The following is an 18,248-nucleotide window of genomic DNA, read 5'->3' as shown; positions in this document are numbered from 1 at the left end:
ACAAAACCAAAGGATGTCATTGCATGTCAGTAGGTGCAATGAGCTCAATACAAAGTGAGGCTGAATGGGATAATCTGGAGAAAAATCTACAGCAAAGAAGGGCAAACTGTGGGAACTGTGGGAATTGGGAGTATAATGGAATATTTAATACTAAGGATAAAAAAAACCTTACCAAGTGTTTTGAAACCAAGAATATGCATTATGAAATTAAACAACAGTAAAATTTTGCTGTAAGTAGAGGATGTAATAAAAGGAAATTGACTAATCAACTTCACATTTTAAACAGCAACTATTGCTAGATTGTGGACTTCATTAGCTCTTGTTTATTTGGTTGATATCACCATGGGAAATGAAAGCTAAGCACATTTATAGGTGCTCACTAAGTGTTTACAAAGTATTTAGCTTAGCTAACACTAGCTTTAATTTAGCTTTTCAGAGAATCCAGATGTAAGGTAGCAGTGAATGGGATTATGGGGAGCCTGACTAGGTTGCCAGCTTGAGTATGCATTGAGGTACAGTTTTGTTACTTTAATGCAGATCTTCATACTCTCCTGTGACAAACGGTGAACAATTTAGAAAGGATTTTGCAAAGCTTGTATTTTAATTGGTTTATTTACACCAAAGTACCAGAAGGAAGGACAGTAATTTGGAGTTTGTAAATGTACTGGAATACTGAAAGCATGACAAAGGGGAGTACTGGAATTGAAGTAAAAGGCTCAATTATCTGCCACCATGGAATGTAGTGGTTGTGTTCAAAAACATCAGCTTGGTAAATTCCACTAGGATTACTTGAAAGGATTTTAGCAAGAGATTATTATTTTTCTTTTCTCAAAGTAAGAAGTCTCATGGGCTCAGCAGCATTTTTTAACTTGTTGCTGCTTTGCTCTTTCTATTTTGGCTATTATGTCTGATAGCTCTAGCGATGAAAAATCTTGTCTTGAGTGTCAAAGCCATCTGCTATGGAACTAGTGAATTGCAAAGGGATTTTTGGACATGAATTTTTGTATTACAAAAGTAAACTCGAAACTACTTGCAGGAAAACATCAGTTTCAAATTTTTCTATCCAAACAATCTATGAAAAAAATTGAATATTTGCAGTGTTTCAATCTGATATTTTGCAAAAGAAAAGCTTTTAGTTCTTAAATGGAAAAAGTTTCTGTTTCCAAAAATTACAGAAATTCACAATGAAAATTTTTAATCAAAATAAGTTGATCAAAAAGTGCTGCTCTAAGAACTATATTAATTCAATTATTAATTTAAAGAGTTTTATCATTAATATTGATTCATTTGGTAAAATACTTTATTTTTTTCACTAATCTGAAAATCGTAAAAATATTTTAGAAGTAATTCTTCTGGGATGAGAAGCCTATTTTACACATGGTTACAAAGTTTGGTACAGAATCAGAGAAAGCATAAGGGAAGCACCATGACTGCTGTGAATTACAATAGTATGATATGTCCCCTAGCAGCTATCCAAGATAGAATTTGTGAGAATTTGTAGTCTCCCTGCCTTAGAAACAATATTTAACCTGTATCTTGCCTGCATGAAACTGGGTTTAAATTTCATCTGAAATAGTTCGCAAGTCCTACCAGGCAAATACCTTTGAAGATGGCAGATTATTCAGTAATTTTATAAGATTAAATAAATAAAAATAAAATATGTCAAAGCAGACAAAAAATCACTCCTGGACTTACAACAAGAGAGATAGAGATACTGAATAAGGAATTTTCATAAATGAGTTAAGTTGAGAATAAGGACACAATTTTCATCTGAACAAAAATTGATACGCCCAACCCTCCTCTGTCATATTCTCCTTTGAAATCAGCAGACATTTCAGTGCTGAAGGTCTTTCAATATGCTTTGTAATCAGTATGTATAGTATCTCTGGAGAAAAGGAAGAAACAGAAGAAATCAAATATAATGTTTTCTGCAAAAGTCAGCCCTCTAAGGGCTTACGCTAATAACTCATATGGTGCACAGTGCCAGCTACACATTAGATACACATTATCTCTCTTAAACAATCAAGTATACTCTGTAGTACTCTTGCTGTATGGAATTCAGGAAGAAACATATTTTTCTCTCTTACTTTCAAGTCAGTACTTCTCTCCTCTGCTTGTTAACAGACCAGATTTTATGTCTACCACGTTATATGCGTTTATTTTCATGACATCTCCTACGGCATGAAACACCTTTAGCAGCGCAGTTTGTAACCAGCGTAGTAATGTACCATTAAATGAGGGACCTCAACTGAAAGATACCTCTCTCTTCCTAAGTGACTAAAACATATGAAGCCACGATAAAAAAGAAGAGTCACAGTGTATTATGTATTTTGATAATAATTTCCCTGACAATACCAGTTAGCAGTCCTATGACAGGCTCACTATGAACAAATTACAGAATTACAGCCTTTAATTTTTATTCTTTTTTAACCACTGTCACACTTCCACAAGGTTTAACTGAGTTTAGCTTCCTGCTGTACTTTGAATATATTTTTTTTCTTGATGGCATTACAATTAGAATAAGTAAAAAAGTAAAAAAAAATAAAAATCAAACAACAACAACAACAAAAACCCAGAGTTTTTATGAGGCTATTCATTTAGTAAGTAAAAAGCAGTATTGTTAAAGAACAGGCCAAGAACAGGTAGCTCAAAGATGGACAATGAAATCTGGATTGTACTAATTCTTACTAGAATGTTTGTAGTTAGTATTGTAAGTATCTGTAAGACAGCGATTTACAAAACTCAGTCACTGCTAACAGTATCCTACTGATGGAGAGAAATAACCATATTTTGTAAATTGTAGACACACAGAGGGTTAATTCACAAGCAGAAAAGAAGTATCAGAGATGGAATCGGGGCTCAGAATTTCAGTGACTCAGTATAGATTAATATTTCTCAGCCACGGACAGTGTTCAGGCAACAACACTGAGGATGTAAGCAGGACAGAGAACTCCAGATTCTCCTGTCAATCTCTTTTGTTTTGATTTGTTCTAACAGTGAGAAATGGTGGTGGACATTCTGAATGATGACCTGTTGGTCAGAAGGCACGTACTGAGATCTACTAGTTTTAGAACCTCTTAAGAACCTATCTGAGCCTATACTCTCTAGGTCCTCAAACAACAAAGTAAAACAGTCAGTAAACAATCTCAATTGGTCAATAATGACATGCCGCATGTCCTAGAGTTTCAGAACACAAGTTAAAAGAAATGATTTTGCAAGACTCTTCTCTTTACAAGTTTTTCTTCTCTGTAAGGAAATCTAATATCTGTGTCAAACATTCCTTTAAAGAGAAAGGAGAGCTCAGTGGGCTGGGTCAATCATACAGCAAATTCAAACAAAATAAGAATTACTACATTTTCATAGTGCATAAAACTCATATAACACTGCAAAGACAGAACGACAGAGAGGGTCAGAAGAAGGAGTGTAACAGTTCTTAGAGAATAGCTCCATTAGGGACTTTCCAGAAGCACAAAACCCAATGAGTACTAAACTCTGAGAGAATATATATGGATAACGTTTGATTACATATGTTTTCTTATTGTTTCTTTTCTAAATAGAAAAGCACAGTAGTACTAATGCTAATTGTATCATATTTTATCTTCCTCATTGTTTTCCAATCTATTTAGAAAGTCTATCTGTACCAGAACTCCACAAGCTTGTTGAAGCATCTGAGCTGCATGGGAGAATAAGCACACGGAGATCCTTAGCAGCAACAGTGCAGGAAAACTGCTGATACAACTTTAGATCAGAAGCTGAGTGATACTTGAGAATACAGTGGTCCATCAGTGAAGTATGCCCACATTTGTACTACTTGTCTACTTGCATTATCATAGCAACTTCAGAAAAACAGTCCTATCATGCATAGCTTTTGAGTGTTTATGCTTTTACCTGCCCCAATAACTCTCTCAATACGAATTCTTGAAGGATCTATCTCCTTTGCAAATTCATGGACAGCAAGGGATGGGTCTTCATATGTGTCTGGATCAATATATGTTTTGATTCCTGGGAAACGTACTGCAAAACAGAGAGAACGCTAAGAGTCAACAAGTCTTTGATACTCATATACTATAACAATATGTGTTTTACTTCTTCTTTTTTAAAAATTAATATATATATATATAATTTTAAAATTGTCAGAACCTAACTAAGGATGACTCCAAAACCAGGTCTTCAAAGACTGAGCACAGACTTACATATTTCTTTTTATTCTTATTTATCCTTCGAGTGCTTTTTTCTTTTTTCTTTTTTTCCCAAGTGATTCTTCTAAGACATTATAGTTCACCTTCTGAGGTAGAGGACAAACTTCTGCCAACCTGACACAATCAAAACCATTCAAAATTACTGCCTGAAAATGTCACTGATGTTCTGCAGGACTCCGCTGTAATTCCCTAATATATTCTAGGTGAGTGAAAGCATGGAATTGTTTTCAGGATTGTTGTAGTGCATTGTTCTATCAGTCTTCATTTTAGCTTGCAATGGTATTGGAGTAAAACCCAGAGAAAAATACAGGTATTAGGTTCTCTAAATGCTCTGAATGCCATATATCATTGCTTGCTGGTTACTATCACGTTTGCTGGTTACACAGGTGCCACAGGAACAAAAAGTCAAAGGCCTTTAAAAAACTCTATTTTTGGATTTCAACTGATAAGACAATGTCAACTTCTGGTGCAGTTTTGTCTTTGTTGCAGCTGAACACAAGCACCTCCTGAGGAAAAAAGTTAAATAATAGCCCTACATAAGTTTTGAGGAAAATACTATTCTAGGTAAGACAAAGTGGTTTTTCCTTTCTTTTTTTTTTTTTTTTTTTTTCCCCAATTGTATGTATTCCCTTTCCAATTGCCATTTAATATTTTTGTCTGAAGAAACTCTTTGTTGTCTCTGCACTTAACTCATATCCTGAAGAAATTTTTCAAGTACAGTTGGTAAACTGGGAAACTACAACCTTAGAAAATGCAGAGAGCTGCTCACTTGGAAGAGTGTCTACAGAGACACCAAGTGAAGGCTCAAAGATATGAGGAAAAGCAGATCCTCAGGACTGACAGTGATTACTGCCAAGCAGTTTAAATTCCTGTTTGTTACTCCTTGGACAATTTAGACTGTCATTTACTTGGAAAACACAGCTTGCTAATTTACTTCTGTCTTTTACTGGCGGACTGATAAACATTCCTTTTGCCAACCAGGTCCAGTCTTTGAGATTTTTTCCTCTCAGAATGGGTCCTGGAGGACTGTGCTGCTTTGTTCTATGCTGATCAGTTTGCACAACCAACGAGACAGGTGCAAGATGAGAACAAAAATACGCAGATCCATTAACAAAGCTTTAATAATTTCTGTCTGCTTCCTAGGAGATGGCTGCAGCAACAGTAGGTTAGTGCCAGATTGCTTTGGCAGGTTCCAGCAAGCCATCATTTTCTGGCATGTCTAATACCCCTAGTGCTTCTGAGTGTAGCATGTCCAAGAACTTATGTTGTTTCTTTTGGACTATCTGGATGGGAATTTTTTTTTTGGCTCCTGCTATGTGGTGATTAAGTTCTGGAAAACTTTCAATTCATTAACAGACATTGATGTAGATGGTGCATCAACTTCACAGGGTATTGCAGCTGGGTCCAGAGAACCTCTTCAAAAAGAATTAAGTACTACGTAATCTTTTTCCTCTTATCACTTAGTGGATGAGTCCAAAGTACTTCATTATCTGATGCACCTAAATGCAGTAGATGACACCTAGTTCAGGGCATACAAATGTGGATGGGCTTCATCAAATCACCTGCAGTACCCATTTGAGCCAATGCTGATGAGAGGACACATGCTATATTCAAATGTGAAGCACACCAAACATCATGGGATTTCACGTTATCAGCTGCCGGATCACAGACCCTTTCCTAACTCCCTTCAAAGGGCATGGTTCCTGAAATCTTCCTCTAAGTCATAAAGGTTTCCCAAGGGAGATAGGATGGATAAACACAAGATGGTTCTCCTCTGTGCGCAGCAGAGGAAACAAAACATGGATATGACTAAGCTGGTAATAAGTTTTACAGCAAAATTTCTTTTAAAAAGCTTCAACCTGTTTAGGAGAGGTCATCCTTATACTGATCCAGGTAGAAACTCTGCAGCTGCCTAAATTGTTTCAGGTTAAGACGCCAGATACCAAATCAATAAATAGCCCACAGTCAGGCAAGAATTGCTACTAGCATGAAAATGGCACTTCTGGTGGAGGCACTAATTGCCCCATTGTAAAGGAAGGAATATTGTTGGCTACAGTTTTAGCTACTGGAGTAACTCACAGTAGCTCCTCTTTATCCTTTATCCTATGGAACACATGATCTGGGAAATGCTCCTTCAAGTCTGATGCTTTGATAACTGCAAAGGAATGAGAGGCCACATAAGATGAAGCTTTGTGTCAGTGTGAAATAGGGTCATCATTTGTCCTGGCATGAAAGACACCTAGTGAGGCTTTTCTCAAATTCTGGTATGGCCTCCAGAGGCATATATGAAACTCTGCAGCAGGAAGGTTTTTATTTGCTGCTCTTCCTGATCAGATTTGAAAACAAATGACAAACAAATCTAAGAAATATCTTTTATAGTATAATGTGCCCCTTCTTGATATGGAAGGAGCCTCGATACAGTTTTGTCACACAAAAAATGATTTTATTTCTTGTGATGTAGCTTTTGTCTCGATCATGATAGTTCTAGAGATGTTGTCAAAAGGAATAAAAAATTAATCAAACTACAAAGACCTTCCTACAAGCTAACAATAAATAAAACCTTTTTTTTTTTTCTTAATCAACTCCAACATAAAACAATCAGACTACTAATTTAAACTAAGTAGCTACACTTAGCTAAATAAATTAACACTCTGCCCATGAGAGTTTTTCTTTCACAGTAGTGATCAGTAAGCAAGAGAGAGAAGGAAGTCTTATTTGTTGTGTGTCTGGAAGTGTAGATCCCAAAAGACACTAATAGAGAACTAAATACAAGTAAGGAACATGGTCACTAGGAGTGGAATTTTGAGGCAGATAATCAACATGGCCCAGTCCAGTGATGAATTCACAAAAATTCACCTGGAAAATTGACAAATATGATTAATAGAACACAAAAGAATCCTTTTCTGAATTCATTGTGAACTGTTCTAGAGAGCACACAAATAAGAACCGTCTTGATGGTGCAGATAATAAGGAAATATGCAAATGGCTAGATTAAAATATCAAGGGCAAAAGATGAAGAGAAAACCATGAATCCTTTTCATTTAAAATATAATACATATTTTATGTAACACAGTGTTAAACTACTTACAATTTCCATTTTGCAAATGAGCCCTTCTCTTCTCTTCAGATTTCATTTTGGCCTTTATGTACCACTGGCATCTTTTAAGAAAAGCAAGTGAGGTTTTTATTAAAATGAATATCATGCATAAAATAAATGTACATTAAGTTTTCTCTGCAGTTTTATGAAAGCCAAAGTCTTTACATTCTGCATCCACAGACATTTGGTATTGACACTAAGGAGAGAAACAAACCTGAAGAACTACAAGCAGATTGGATATCAGTGAAGATAAATCACAGGTGGATGATTAGTAGTTAACACAACTACCAAAGTTTGATGCAATACCTTATTCCCATGCTTGAAAGAATGTTGATACTTATATTATTTTTCTGCACCCTTGTTTGCATACATTGATTCACACAGACCAAATCTTATACTAATAACTCTTATTCCCAGTGGGTCAAAAAGCTTATAATTTCTTCATAAGATAAGTTCTTTGAGTTCAACTGGGTTCATAAGAAAATAATTTTTTTGTATCCATTAGGACCGGTATTTTTCCTTCTGTTAGCTCTGTTCAGCCTGTCAGGCACAGACTAGCTTTCCTGTGTTCATACTAAACTTATAACACAAACTACAATTATCGATTGTATTTCTAGTGAAATAGTAATCATGGAGTTATGAGAAATAAGTGAACACATTCACCACATATCAATGGTTCATTCAAACTACTGAAAAAGACTGAAAAAGGTCACTCACAAATGCATTCATGCTGTGGAGATGAACCCTTGAAGAGCAGAAACTTCTGAAGCTAACATACCTGGCAATAAGTTGTACGTACACTAATGTATGGAAACACTAACCACAGTATTTTCAGCTGCTGTGGAAATCTCTGCATTGTTGTCACCAGTTGCTGTGACCAGTAGTTTCCAATTACCAAGAACAATACTGAACACAAAGTGTTACACTTGGAATACACTTGGTCTGACCAGAGGAACATTCAGAGAAATAGCCCTCTAAACCCTTAAAATTCTCCCTAGTATCCAAAGCCCCAGAATTTGACTACAAATGCCAGTGAGAACCAGCAGTGGACTCTTCCAGTTCCAGCTCCTACTACTGTTAGCTAGAAAAATCACTTGAAAGGAATAATTTGTGTAATGATAAATCACAGTAAGCTTTACTACTCTGTTTTCCAGAATTTAGCCAAGACCCCAGTCTCACGGCCTACATTGTACCTTCAAGTCTCTACTGCTTTCATTTTTCTATCTGCAATGGAGAGCCATGTCTCTTGCTTGCTCTTGGTAGATAACCGCTCAGTGGAGTGCAGAGGCAGGTAGGTGCTCATTTAACCCAGCCTCTTCACTATGAATCAGCATCAGCAGCGTTGTGACTCAGTAGCTCATCAAATTGCTAATTCTAAACAGCGAAGAGCACATCTGTAGTATACCAATCCCATTCTTCATGCTGAAATTTGTCTCCAGTACTACAGCAAATAGTATTTATTCAAAATTTTCTTGCTCTGTCTTCTATGCAGTACATTCTTATCATTTAATTAAGAAGTACTTAAAAATGAATTCACATCTTACATAATTGAAATGGTTCAATTGAGTGAAATGTTAGAAAGCTAAGAGAATCTCTGATATCTTTAACATTAGCAAACAGGAAGAATAAACCTAGAAAGAAACTCATTTCCTTTTTTTTTTTTTCATTCCTGAGTTTACTGAGTGTTTTATCAGGGAAAAGTTTGGCTTGGGCTTTTAGGAATTGCACTCAAGGATTCCAGAGAATCATTTTTTCTGAAAGTCTGTTTTTTAATAACTCTTCTGTCTGAAAGAGAGTAATGTTTGTCAATGTTTCTAGTAATTGTACGAATATTTTATAAGCTTCTAAGATTGAGATTACAGTGTGTTCCAATGTGAGTTGCTTCAGTTAAATAAAATGTTAGACTTAACCAGATTTATTATTATTCACATAATGCCTGCACTGGTACATCATTTTCTTTCCTAATCAGAGGTAATGGTATACAAACAACAGAAAAATATTTACAAATCTGAATGCACAGCACTGCCTGTTAATATCAACCCAATCTGTAATGACCATTAGCACCTTCATAGAAGTAACTTTAACATCTTTCATCCAAAGGACAGACTCTAAACAGGCCCAAGAATTGTGCAAAACCCCTTCCAAACCCCAGATTTATCTGTCCCAAAGCAAACTCCATGGAGAACCCTCCTCACATGGAGGCTCTTCCACCAGTTTTATGCATATGAAGAAAGGAGAGGCAAAAAGAGTATGAATGGCCCAAAGACTACACAGTTCCTCCTACAGAACTTACTGTAAGAGATATGAGCCCGACTCCTTCTGCTTAGCCCCATACCTCTACAGAATATTAGGAATTTTTAAGGCTTTTTTGACCCAAAGCAGAACTGCGGTGCCACTAATGTCTTACAGAGCAAGTGTGGACATACCGTCTCTATCCTTTTAAATTCTGATTATTTCCGGGTAGAAAGAAACAAAATCCTAAAGTCACACACACAAAAAAACCAGATGCTCTGTGTCACGTGTGATCTTGAGCTCCAGCAAGGTCTGGGATTCTGACCACTACCTGCATTTTTAGCAAGTCTGTTAAGAATTTGTGCATTCCCTTGAACTTTCAGCGTGCAGTTGAGCACAGCATCAAGCCACTCAAATCAAAACAGTTTCTAAACCATTAGCACAATGTCTTTATTTGATTCTGACCAACATACCAATTGAGGAAAGGTAGACAATTAGCACTGTGCTAAAAGGAATAAAATGGACTTGCAAGAATAAAAATCACCAACATTATAAAAAATAATCAGTGAATTCACTTGCTACAGCGCTGTTGTAACGTAGATTTACAAGAGTATCTCCAATAAAATGTTAATCAACAAAACAGGAAGCTAAATCATCCCAATATTCTAGAGTAAGGTTTTCCTCGATTTATGTTCTCTCTTGATAAATGCACAAGTGTACATATCATACACAGCTATGTAAGATATTTTTGCCTATAAACTTAATATAGCAAAAAAACACAAAAACTGTCCACACAGTGTCTTTACCAAACTATACTGCCAGCCCCAAGACATCAGAAATCCTAAAGTTACATTCTCCAAAGCTTTGCAATTTACAGTTAAGGGATTTTATAATAAATATTGTGTTTTGTGTTCTTTTCTTTGTCTTCTAATGTCAGAGATCTGATGTTAGTTGCATTGTATTTTAAATTTTGTTCTCCTCCTGCCCATATCAGCAGGAAAGACAGTCAGAAACTTATTTAAAAAAAAGAAACTCTGAAAATGTGGCTAAATTGCTTAGCTATTCTTTATAAATTCTTAGGCTTGGATAACACAGACCCTGAGCAAATGAGAACAGTGTAGATTTAATTACCTCCCAGTGATCAGGAAGAACAAAGTGAGGATGACCAGGAGAGTGAATCCACCAACAGCAGCAGTGGCAATCACGAGAATCTGTCCCTGCTCTGCAGCCATATCAGAAGCTGAAAGAGAGGCACAAAGAAAGAGGTTGAAGTTCCAGCACCTGGGATTCATGCAAAATGAGTGACAACATTTAACTAGCCACAAGTTGCAATTACTCTGTAGTAGTTCTCTTGGTGCTTAGACCAGACATGATGTGAGAATGTATCATCTGTGAAGTGAAAAACCTTCAGCTGTGTACCAGCTATGAAGAAGTGTGGAATACTTCTGAAGGTTTCTAAAATGAGGAGCCAGCACCATCAGGCACTTGCAATTTACTAAGATCTGAGAATGACTGGATTTTGGACATAAAACTAGAACAAATGTATTGCCGTTTTAGCTTAACCTTGCTTGTTATTAAAAAATATCTGTGCATCTAACTATCCAAAACAAAGTCAGCAGCAGTATTACACATGTAGGAATTCAGTAGAATCCTAACCAGAAAAAGCACATGTAACATGTAGCCTGACACACCCTTCTATGTTTTTAGTATTTAGATTTATTGTTACAGATTTATACTTCTATCTTTAATATGCTTTGAGGACTGGCATCACTGCAACAGAAAAAAATGATTCTTTTATGCTTCATGTTTTTCTCTGTTATTTTTTGTAGGTCATTTAGCAGGTAAAAAAGATCATTTGAAATAGTCTGTAGAGGCTTGAGCTATTATGTTTTCATTATAATATTAAATATTTATTTTGACGAAGTACCTGCTCATAGTCAGGATGATCCTCATTGTGCAAGTACTACTCAATACGAGAACCATATCTCTCACTTTGTGACTTTTTTATTCTTAAAGTAAACACAGTTACACTTCTATTTTTTCATCATATGACATTTACCTAATTTTTACTTTCTTTTTTTCTATAAGAAACACAATATTGTTCTAGAAGAAGAATACACATTTCACAGGATCACAGAATCACAGTTACCTCTGAGAACAACAGTAAGTAAGTGTAGAAAAGAAAATAAATTTTAGATTTATTAAGAAAGCAACTTTGATTTTGTAAACTTCCCAACAAAATCTTCTTTCAGTTTTCTTTGGGCACCAGATGATTACAGCTTCTAGCTGCTGTAAAAAGAAAGCTCAGCAGGCTGTTTCTCACTTTCCAGTTGATGAAGCCCAATACAATGCACACATCACTGCCTAAAGCCTCATAGAAAGCTGTATTCAAGAAAAAACATTTGTCTTCTAAATATTTGTGAGAGGTTTAGAAGTTAGCATTGTAAACTGGCTTTGTAATAAAAGTGAAACAAATAAAGGTAGTAGTAACTTATGTCCAATTTTCAGCAAAACCAACTTGTTAAATTTCTGACATTAGATTTCTGCCCATATAATTTAATGGAGATATGCAGAGGCAGTAAACTATAAGGCATTCAGTATCTGTGGTCATAAACTCTCCTTAGACAAGTTAAATGCACGCATCTTCCAATAAATTATGTATCAAAAGCCTTTATCAAATACTCACTAAATAGCTAATCTCCAAAACAGAATCTAGTGGTACCGCAGGAATGGCTCTGCATTATCTTATGCTCCACAGTGTCAGGTTTAGTTGAAAAAATTCAGCATATAGTACGGTGCCACAGAAATAAAAACGCAAATATCTGTCAACTCAAACACTGAATATGATTTCAGACTTGCAAGGGTTATGCTAAATGTTGTAAAGATGGACAGGGTCAGTCTGAACTTGTAACGGGTAAGGGAGGTTTTCAATGACTATATCTTTCCCAGTTTCCATTTCTGTAATGGAAGTGAGAGAACAAACTACAAGCTATTTATTTATTTACTTATTTATTTGTAGGAAAAGGAGTGCAAAAATAGTGACTTTAGCAAGGGATGCTTTCAGCATCCCTAGCTGAGATTTTCTTCAACAGCATTCCATTAAAATAAAAAAAAAAACTCAAGGCCTTGCTTCAAGATAATTCAAGTTCTGTGTGGAAATGTAGGAACTGATCCTATTGTCTAAAAAGGCCCTGTGCTGTATACTAAAATGAAAAATGCTGTTGTTCTGAATTGTTCCCGCTGGATGAAGCTGCTTGGAGTTTTACTTAAAGCTGACTACAAGCTATCAGTTTAATAATATACACATTTCCTATCAGGAAATGAATGGGCGGAAGTTCCCCACCAACTTAGTTCTTTTTGTGTCTAACTGATATACCTTTCAGTTGAGACTGTATACTCTTAAAAATGTTTGTTCTGTTTCTAGCATATGTATTTCACTGTATTGGCACAGATGCCACAGTCCACTTGATTACAGAGGGCCTTTCAAGCCTGAAACTTCTTGATGACCTTAATTTACTTGTCAGATAAAAATGTGAAATGACAGACAAATATGATTGGAAAATGCAGATTTGTTAAAAACTGTCAGAGAAACAGGTAGAGCAAAATGATAGTAATACTTATTTTTGCTTGAAGTGATCCTTCCAGAAATCAATGAAGGCACAGTGCAGTGAACAACACACAGATAACTACAAAGGCACATGTGTGTGCATACAGCATCCTTGCACGCAGGTTCTACAAAACGCTCTCCAGGCAAGGAGAATATGTTAATGTTGGAAACTCAATAATGACAATTTTTGAACAATTTTTGCTGTCCAAAATGAAATTCTGCATGTCCCTTGATCTTTCTGTTCTTTCTCATTTTTCAGTTTCTCTCCTAATTAAGGAAATGTCCTAATTAAGGAAAAGTTGTAAATAATAAAGGCTTTAACAGGTATTGTTTTGGTTGTGTCCATTCTTTACTCATTTTTTGTCATTTCCTGCTTTTTTATGTCATTTTTCCTCTCCATCATCTGTGCATATTTATATATGTCCCCATATTTCTCCTCAAGAGTATTCTTGTTTATGTAAGACAGAAAAACTAAGTTAAAAAAACAACGATGAATGCAAATTCAAGCAAGTTTCTGCAACTTATTTTATCTTTTGGTGTGTACATGTTATAGTGCTGCATTTAATCATGGGATCACACAGTCATTTTCCCAGAATATTATTCATTAGATATCAGGGCCAAAGTTTGTGTAACTAAAATCAGTTTTCTGTTTTCTTTACACTTTGTAGTGCATTATCTTAATCAGCACCCACTGACTGTGCACAGGGATTGATAGTTCCGTGATCACAGGGATGAACATGGCTGTATGGTCTATGGGGACACACTCCACTTGACAGTTGTCATAACAGGCAAGGAGCTGAGAAAGCTCTCGAGGAACAGGAATGTGTAAACCACCAGCAGATCCAATGGGAAAATGACTGCCAACTGACTGCCTCTTTCCTTATTCTCCTGTTCCTGTTTGCATTTATGACATTACACCTGTCTGCAGTGACATTCCCGCGGCAGTGTAAATGGGGAGGTTGGTTCTGTACACCTTCAGCTGTTTGCAGCAGCACTGGAAAGAAAAAGGTTAGTGTTTGCTATGGTTCCCTTGCTGGTGTTCCAAGATGCAAAAGGATTTGTCTCCCAGGCTTTTGCTCCAGAGATGTCTCATGAGGGAGCTTAGAACCTGTGTGAGTGGCTGTTATGTATGGCATTTTGTTTCATTCCTTCTGCCCATCTGCTCAACACGTTCATTTTGACAAAAGCATATTTTTAAAAACGAGTGGCATGAGGCAAAGATAAGGATGGATTTATGAGTTACCCAGCAGATCACTAGATAGTACAGTGTAAGGTTTGGGTGTCAGAACTTTTCAGCATAGCGTAGGTACCACTGACACAAAGTGGTGCACTGATTGTAAAACTACCATACATGTCATACATAATTCTATCCCAAATTATATTATCTATGCAAACTGTTCACTCACATTACTCTTCATGATTTACTCAGAAGTACGTTATTTGCTTAAAATGACACTTAAGAGTTCCTAATTGCATTATTCCAGATTCCTTGCTCAATAATGTGTACAGTTTCCTTGCTAAATAAGAAAATTCATTTTGAGATCAGTTCTGATCCTGCCACTTATTCTTTATATTCAAGCTCTGTCCCAGTTACAACTTCTCACTGGGTTCTTCACCCAAATGCGTAGAGGAGGACCTGCACTTCCCCTTCTCTCTGGAATGAAGAGAAATATCTGATGCCTCTTCACTTCCTCACTTGGAAGACTGTGAGAAATGGCGCATAAATTTTATTCACAGCACAAGACAATAAAAGAAAAAGAGAATCTTCCAGTTCTGTTTTCCACTTTTCTTTGAGCAAATGTCTCCAAAATCTTTTAGAAGGTTGTGTATTCAGTATAAAAGGTCTAGAAGCCTTAATGATAGCTCTCCTCTGTCTCTCAGCTACATGCTTGAGTTATTTCAGTTTGACATCTATCAGGCAGCAGACATTCCAGCAGTGTGAAAGACAAAGTAGTAACAGAAAGACAGCTAGACAGATAATAGTGAGTAGCTGTGAGATAGATAAGTATGGATGGTGAGAACTGGAGCTCTAACAGACAGTACGGACTGTCAGATGGATTTACAAGGCACTGTAAGCAACAGAGCTAGAGAACAATAGGAAAGAAAAATAAAGGGTCTAATAAGGGTTACCTTCACCTTTCCAGAAGCGCTGCAGTTCCTGTGAGCTGATGGTCTCCAGTCTCAGAGGGTATGTGGGAAAAGGAGCAGGCAATGGAATGGAAAGCTTAAAAGGGCTTTTAAAAGTGAAATGAAATACTATTACTAGTGTAAGTGTGCATTAATTCTTTGCATAAATTGACTTGAAAAGCTTCTTTTCAAAGTGTTGCCAACAACATTAACTTCCTGACCAGTAGGTGAATGGAAAGCCTGTGATAAAAAATTAAGATCTGAGCAAGGAATTGCTCTTGTTTAGGAAATTAAGACAAAAAGTAAAGACTCTGGACCTTCTGGGAACCAGACAGGGTAAGCTCATATTAGAAGACCAAATGGCTGAAAATATGAAACACAGTAAGGAAACATTTCAAGATTAAAATGAGACACCCTGAGGTATCCAGTACTGACTACTACTGAATGAAGAGCAGGACTAAGCAGACATGGGGATGGATACAGCAAGGCAGTTTTTAAATAGGAGGTAAGTGCAGTCTATTTGTTTGTTGGTTTCATTCAGGAATTGGAATTACTATTGTGAAAACAGTTAGTGTTCTGACAAAAAAAAAAACCACAAAAAAACCCAAAAAAAACCCCTCAACTTTGCACTGGCATCTTGATGTGTTTCTAAAAATCCTAGAGACAGATTCTCTAACATGTCATGAATCAAGGCAAGCACTTGAAACAATACTGGAGAGACTCCTGTCAGAATCAATGATTGAAGACTCTCCTCTGGAGTTCTGGAAAAATGGATCTCAAAGTCTGACTCACATCTGACTACAAATCCAAAATAGCCTGATTTGAGGCTGAAAAATTACAGATGAATGTTGTGGATGCGGGAATAGAAGGAAGAACATGAGGATTAACAGATCTGGTAGTACAAGAAAATCACCATCTGCGCCTATATTAAAGAAATTAAAGTTACTTTTTCCACAAGAACAGAGTTTTTCAGACCAATTAATGTCTTACAGTCCTCATATTGAGTTACTCTATTATAATTTCCATTTCTTGTTTTGTTTTTAAGATTATTAATCTGATGTAGTTGAGCCATCTAAGAGTCTGTATTGATTTTTTTTTAAATCACAATGTGGTTACTTTTGCCACACTCTGCTCAGCTGAAGCAGTAGCCTACACTGCACCCATGAAGTCTGCCCCCTAAGCCCCTTCTACGATGAGCCAAGTTTTCTGTCAGATACAAATTTCTTTCCTGATGATGGGAAGTCTGGTATGGAAACCACCCTTGGATTCAGAACAAACCCTGCAAAAGACAGTCACAGCATGGAAACACTGCACTGCCTACCAGCAGAAAATTGTTCAATCTTTTACAGAAAGGTAACTGTTTGAGGAAGCTGTAACAGTCTATCCTGGTCTAATATTATTTAGAGTTTTTCAGAATAATAAAGAACAATATATATTAAAAAGCTAGAAAAACTTCAGCTAAAATGCACATTCTCAGAGAAGTAAATGATAAGAGATTATTACATAGCTTGATTTGGATTGCTTTGTAAGATTGGTGCATGCCAGCAAATTTGACTTATCATTTATTTGCACTCAACTGACCATTCAAAATAAGTCTAAGCACAACTCTTCTCAATCACTACATCTAGAAGTAGGTCAGTATCTTGGAATACAAGAGTATCCACAGAATTGTTGTTTTGTCAATCAGTTGCGTAATGCAATCCTCTATTTGAACAGCAAGTGCTTGGATCTATAAATAAAACTGAATTAATAGGAGGTAAGTAGTGTTATGATTGCTTATTGTATCACAAACAGGTTTCCTTCTCCCTCTCAGTTCAATATCAGGTTCAATTCTGATGCTATAGCTCAGAAAAGATGGCAAAATTCTACAATGATTCTGTGTTTGGATAAAATGACTTTTAAAGTCAGAAGAGAATTATGAAATCCAAGTTAAAAAAACAAAATCAGGTCATAAGCACACGACAAATTTTAAAGTATAAAGACTAAATGATAGAACTATCTGTCTCTAAATATTCTGAGCTGCCCATCGCTGAAAGACTGTAAGTCCAGACTGTTTATGGGAGATGTTACATTTCAGTCTGCTTTCATTAGCTGACTGGAAAAGCTTCAGTTACAGAGGTTCTGTTAATGTTACAAAAGGAGTTCAAACGAATATCCATAACAATCTGATAGTGCATTAAAGCTTAGAATAGGCCTACTTCCAAAACACTGCTTTGAGGAAGCAAGATATTCGGAACGTATAAAGGTACAATTTGACTGGTCATTGAGAACTGCTTCCATTTGAAATAAGTAATATTTACCAGCATGTACACTTCCCATTTTTTTCCTTTTAAATTTGAAGTAATACTTACAGTTCTAACAGGCCTTTGAACAACCCTTTCAATTAAACAGAGGTATTCATCTAGCACCATTTCAAACAGCTACAAAATTTCCCTCTACCCCCATCTCCGTTGATCATAAGCAAAGCCTACATTTCCTCTGTTCATATTTCCTTTCAATCACTCAACGATATCATTTTGTAACAAATTAAATACTTTTAGTTAGGAATAAGCCTAAGCAATAAGTGTTGGTAAACAGTAAATATATAATGTACATGTTTTACTATTAAGATTCACAGTGAATACTTAGAAGTCATAAAGGCACTTAACGTTTAAGTGTTGAAATCCGAAATATATTTTTTACAATACAGACCTTTTTCTATAGAAAACTTGTGCTCCCACACAACAGGAAGACAGACATCTAAAATCAGTGCATCATTTACTAAATCATCTTATATTGCAAAAATCCAATGTTTCTTCAAAATGAGATCAAAATTTGAAAAAAAAACATGACGTGAAGTATTAATCGTTTCTTTTTTTTACACAATAGCTCATATTAATATTGGTGGGGCAACAGTATTTCCCAGAGAGAGAAAATGATACTTTTTCTGAGAGAAACTCATAATAGCATTGTGTAAACTACTTTAATCTATGACCCATTCTTCTGT

The 18,248-nt window shown here is 36.0% G+C and overlaps 1 protein-coding gene across 1 annotated transcript in view; it reads right to left on the bottom strand.

The window, feature by feature from the left end:
* EPHA6 (EPH receptor A6) overlaps window positions 1-18,248 on the bottom strand; it is a 420,557-nt gene that overhangs the window by 168,917 nt on the left and 233,392 nt on the right. The window contains exons 7-9 of the mRNA XM_042810796.1: window positions 10,660-10,768; window positions 7,288-7,358; window positions 3,889-4,014 (exon numbers count right to left, since the gene is read on the bottom strand). Coding sequence (XP_042666730.1) covers window positions 3,889-4,014; window positions 7,288-7,358; window positions 10,660-10,768 — 306 coding nt within the window. The remainder of the gene's footprint in view (window positions 1-3,888; window positions 4,015-7,287; window positions 7,359-10,659; window positions 10,769-18,248) is intronic.

The sequence above is a fragment of the Centrocercus urophasianus genome, unplaced genomic scaffold, assembly GCF_019232065.1.
Source record: "Centrocercus urophasianus isolate 14NV4802_14NV808 unplaced genomic scaffold, USGS_Curo_1.0 seq_12, whole genome shotgun sequence".
Lineage (NCBI taxonomy): Eukaryota > Metazoa > Chordata > Aves > Galliformes > Phasianidae > Centrocercus > Centrocercus urophasianus.
The sequence above is the reverse complement of the archived record's forward strand: the minus strand, read 5'-3'. Positions and strand labels throughout refer to the sequence as shown.